The sequence below is a fragment of the Austrofundulus limnaeus genome, unplaced genomic scaffold (genome assembly GCF_001266775.1).
Source record: "Austrofundulus limnaeus strain Quisiro unplaced genomic scaffold, Austrofundulus_limnaeus-1.0 Scaffold134, whole genome shotgun sequence".
NCBI classification, from domain to species: Eukaryota; Metazoa; Chordata; class Actinopteri; order Cyprinodontiformes; family Rivulidae; genus Austrofundulus; species Austrofundulus limnaeus.
In genome coordinates, this window is record NW_013952536.1 from 1,142,942 (window position 1) to 1,148,437 (window position 5,496).

Below are 5,496 nucleotides of genomic sequence, written 5' to 3' on the forward strand. Positions count from 1 at the left end.
TCTACATGTTGACCAGTGGACTTTTGTCCAACATTTAGAAATGTGGACTATCAGTCTGTAGACCAGTGGACTGTCAGTCTGTCTACATGTTGACCAGTGGACTTTTGTCCAACATTTAGAAATGTGGACTATCAGTCTGTAGACCAGTGGACTGTCAGTCTGTCTACATGTTGACCAGTGGACTTTTGTCCAACATTTAGAAATGTGGACTATCAGTCTGTAGACCAGTGGACTGTCAGTCTGTCTACATGTTGACCAGTGGACTTTTGTCCAACATTTAGAAATGTGGACTATCAGTCTGTAGACCAGTGGACTGTCAGTCTGTCTACATGTTGACCAGTGGACTTTTGTCCAACATTTAGAAATGTGGACTATCAGTCTGTAGACCAGTGGACTGTCAGTCTGTCTACATGTTGACCAGTGGACTTTTGTCCAACATTTAGAACTGTGGACTGTCAGTCTGTAGACCATTGGACTGTCAGTCTGTCTAACATGTAGACCAGTGCACCATCAGTGTGTCCAAAGTGTTTACCAGCTAACTGTCTTTCTATCCAACATGTAGACCAGTGGACTACCTTTGTGACCAGCATGTGGACCAATGGACTACCTGTCCAACATTTTGACTTGTCTGCTCAACATAGATTTTAACATGAATCTGATGTCTCATTCAGATATTTTTCTGTTCCAGGTGCTGGAGGACAACATGCTCACTTTTGTGAAGAATGAGCTGAAAAAGATCCAGAAGGTTCTGAGTCCAGATTACTCAGAATGCTTAGAGAGTCAGAGGGAGGGTGAGGAAATGGAGGGTGAGGATGAAGAGCAGAAGAAAAACAGAGAGGCATTGATGAAGATCTCACTTTACTTCCTGAGAATTATGAAGCAGGAGGAGCTGGCTGACCGTCTGCAGAGCAGTAAGAGGATTTCTAAAAACACTTTATGAATACCTAATAGTTTTTGATGGATCATGATACAACATAAATTTGAAAACTGATTGTCTACAACAATATATTTTATTAATAACCTTGTGCTTATTTCAATATTTCACAGCACTTTGTCAACAAAAATGTAAATCATCTTTGAAAAAGAAGTTTCAGTGTGTGTTTGAAGGGATCGCTAAAGCAGGAAACCCTACCCTTCTGAATGAGTTTTACACAGAGCTCTACATCACAGAGGGAGGAACTGAAGAGGTCAATGGTGAACATGAGGTCAGACAGATTGAAACAGCATCCAGGAAATCACACAGACCAGAAACAACCATCAGACAAGAAGACATCTTTAAACTCCCACCTGGAAGAAATGAACCAATCAGAACAGTGATGACAAAGGGAGTGGCTGGCATTGGGAAAACAGTCTTAACACAGAAATTCACTCTGGACTGGGCTGAAGGCAAAACAAACCAGGACATCCAGTTCATGTTTCCGTTCACTTTCAGACAGCTAAATGTACTGAAAGAGAAAAAGTTCAGCTTGGTGGAACTTGTTCATCACTTCTTTACTGAAACCAAAGAAATATGCAGATTTGAAAACTTCCAGCTGGTCTTCATCTTTGATGGTCTGGATGAGTGTCGACTTCCTCTGGACTTCCAGAGGAACCAGGTCCTGACTGATGTCACAGAGTCCACCTCAATGGATGTTCTGCTGACAAACCTCATCAAGGGGAACCTGCTTCCCTCTGCTAGGCTCTGGATAACCACACGACCTGCAGCAGCCAATCAGATACCAGCTGACTGTGTTGGCATGGTGACAGAGGTCAGAGGATTCACTGACCCACAGAAGGAGGAGTACTTCAGGAAGAAGTTCAGAGATAATAACCAGGTCAAAAAGATCATCTCTGACATCAAGACATCACGAAGCCTCCACATCATGTGCCACATTCCAGTCTTCTGCTGGATCACTGCTACAGTTCTGGACCATGTGTTGAAGACCAGAGAGGGAGGAGACATGCCCAACACCCTGACTGAGATGTACATCCACTTCCTTCTGGTTCAGATCAAAGTAAAGAAGATCAAGTATGATGGAGGAGCTGAGACAGATCCACACTGGAGTCCAGACACCAGGAAGATGGTAGAGTCTCTGGGAAAACTGGCTTTTGAGCAGCTGCAGAAAGGAAACCTGATCTTCTATGAATCAGACCTGACAGAGTGTGGCATCGATATCAGAGCAGCTTCAGTTTARTCAGGAGTGTTCACCCAGATCTTTAAAGAGGAGAGAGGTCTGTACCAGGACAAGGTGTTCTGCTTTGTCCARCTGAGTGTTCAGGAGTTTTTGGCTGCTCTTCATGTCCATCTAACCTTCATTAACTCTGGAGTCAACCTGATGGAAGAAAACCAACAAACTTCTTTTTGGTCCAAATTTTTTAATAATTCAAAATTGAATTATCTCCATCAGTGTGCTGTGGACAAGGCCTTACAGAGTCCAAATGGACACCTGGACTTGTTCCTCCGGTTTCTCCTGGGTCTTTCACTGCCGACCAATCAGACTCGCCTACGAGGCCTGCTGACACAGACAGGAAGTAGCTCACAAACCAATKAGGAAACAATCCAGTACATCAAGAATCTGATCAATAAAACTCTGTCTGCAGAGAAAAGCATCAATCTGTTCCACTGTCTGAATGAACTGAATGATTGTTCTCTAGTGGAGGAGATCCAACAGTCACTGAGGTCAGGAAGTCTCTCCACAGATGATTTGTCTCCTGCTCAGTGGTCAGCTCTGGTCTTCATCCTACTGTCATCAAGAAAAGATCTGGATGTGTTTGARCTGAAYAAATATTCTGCTTCAGAGGAGGTTCTTCTGAGGCTGCTGCCAGTGGTCAAAGCCTCCAACAAAGCTCTGTAAGTACAGATACTGTGGGATGTTTTTAAATACATTACTGTTAACTTGACAGGAAATAAAGTTGCACATTCCTTCTTGTCTAATTTCCTCTTCAGACTGAGTGTATGTACCCTCAGCAACAAAACCTGTGAAGCTCTGTCCTCAGTTCTCAGCTCCCAGTCCTCCAGTTTAAGAGAACTAGACCTGAGAATTGATGATTCRGGKGTGGAGCCTCTGGCTGATGGARTGCAGAGTCCAAACTGRAAAATAGAAACACTCAGGTCAGTTTTCTCTCATGCTCTATCAGATTTTTCTACTATTTGGTTTGTCAGTTTCATTTTGAACATGAGATCTGTTTAGTAATGATCACAGTTTTTTATTTGCTTATATGTTTTGTTCCAACCTTCCTTTTAGACTGAATTACTGTAACCCATCAGAGAGAAGCTGTGAGGTTCTTACTTCAGTTTTCAGCTCCCAGTCTTCCAGTCTCAAGGAACTCGATCTAAGTAACAACAACCTGACAAATTCTGGAATCCAGATGTTGTCTGTTGGGCTGACAAGTTCACACTGTCAACTGGAAACTCTCAGGTTATGTTCTGAGACAATTTTGGTCTTATTTGATAAGCTAAATGGCCACCTTCTTATATATGTAACAATCGTTGCATTATACAACATATTTCATATGTTTATCTTTATCATTCATTATATTGTTTACTTTATACAGCAATACAATTGATTTAGTTATTTTATTTTTAAGTAATTTATATAAAATTTCAATATCAGCTTTTCATCAGTGATGACACCCAGAAACMTCACCTCACTCACTCTATAAATCTCTAAATCATCAACTCTAAATGGAACATTAATAGACTGCTTTGTCAACAAATATCACATAGTTTGTTTCATCCAAATTTAATGATGATATTAGGTTCAACCCAGGTTTGTATTTTCACTTATTCTGCCTGTATCYTCTCCAATARACATTTAATACCTTCACCCAAACAAAAAATATGTTGTCATCTATAAATTAGTAAAAACAGTTCAAAAGCCCTGATACTGCAACCAAATCATTCATGTAAAAAACAACAACTTTGGCCCAAGCACACAACCCTGAGGAACTCCACATGTAAGATTACAGAATTCAGATTTTACGTTATTTGCCTGTACAAACTGTTTACTATTTTTCAAATAACTACATACATACCCAAKGTATTGCTAATCCTCTAATGTCATGCAGGGCTGTACGTTAACTTTTTTTTAGCTCATAGCACCGGTGCTACAGAGGTTGCTGGTTTTATAGCACTGAACAAAAAGTTGTAGCACCAGCATTAAATGTCTGTTCTAATCTCGAAAACCAAAAGCCAGAATGATGAATAATATGGTGAGTATGGTTGTAGGACAGGAGTCACCAACTTTTAACACAAAGAGCTACTTGTTCGATGAAAACAAAGATTTACACAGCTCAACTTCATTTACAACAGTAAGAAATTTACATATATGTGAATATTTAAKTACGTGGTTACAACTTAATGTTCATGACTCCTCATGATATTTACTGATAATTTACTATGATAAATTATTATTATTAAATGATCACACAAATAACAAACAACTGTGTTCCTACTTTTAACTTTTAGCTATCTGTTTTTGCTACTTCTAYTTTTGAGCTGTTTGCCAATGTAGGATCTTATTTAATTATTTAATACTTTTAGGTAACATTTTACTACTTTTAGCCTTTAACCGTATTGCAACATTTGATTTTGAACTAACTTTTAGCTTCTTATAGGTTTTGTTAATTTTCTTGTTTTTATGTAACTTCGTTTTCCTTTATCTTTAGCTTCTAGCTTGTGTTCTGATTTCTTTAGTTTTAACAATGTAGTATCAGTTTCTTTAGCCAATTTCAGCATTCACAAGCATTTTCTTTGAAAATGCAGTGGGTTTTATGTTTTTGGCTGCGTTTTAGTTTTTAATTTGTTTTTCCTACATATCTCTTTAGACTGAGTGTGTGGAGACTCTCAAAGAAAAGCTGTGAAGTTCTGTCCTCAGTTCTCAGCTCCCACTCCTCCAGCCTCAAAGAACTGGACCTGAGTACCACCAATCTCACAGATTCAAGAATTCAGCTGCTCTCTGTTGAACTGAAGAGTCCACTCTGTCTTCTGGAAACTCTCAGGTCAGGAGCTTTTTTTGTTGTTGGTGTTCAGCACAATTTAATATTTTTTTTAGAACTGATTATATGAAAGCAAACTGTCTTCACAGTTGGTATACTATTCWGCAACACTCATGATTATAATTCTAAGAGAAAGAAAACAGACTGAAATACTTACTGAACATATACTGTATGTATACCCCAATGCAGATATAAACAGACAATTTAAAACTGTGAGCAATGACAAAGTTATCTGAAAAGGGTGACACTCTGTAATGTCACATTGTGTAATAACTCCGCAATATGTAATAATGTAATAAAATCAGGCTTCAACATGTAATAAAGCAGCACTAAAACCGCATTATGTAATAATTGACACAAAATGTGGTAAAAGTCTTCATATCAACAATTAAATAAACAAAGATCTATGTTCTACCAAACATCTAAGGCAGTGGTTCCCAAACTTTTTATCTTCTGACCCACAAAATATCCATGGCAAAAACTTGTGACCCCAAATATTACTGGTCTGAGTACACAAAC

General features: G+C 38.9%; 1 protein-coding gene across 1 annotated transcript in view; it reads left to right on the forward strand.

Annotated features, from left to right (window-relative positions):
• Positions 1-5,496, forward strand: part of LOC106522678 (NACHT, LRR and PYD domains-containing protein 12-like) — a 43,741-nt gene that overhangs the window by 17,196 nt on the left and 21,049 nt on the right. Inside the window, 5 exon segments of the mRNA XM_014015802.1 lie at positions 689-911; positions 1,048-2,830; positions 2,927-3,091; positions 3,225-3,398; positions 4,807-4,980. Coding sequence (XP_013871256.1) covers positions 689-911; positions 1,048-2,830; positions 2,927-3,091; positions 3,225-3,398; positions 4,807-4,980 — 2,519 coding nt within the window.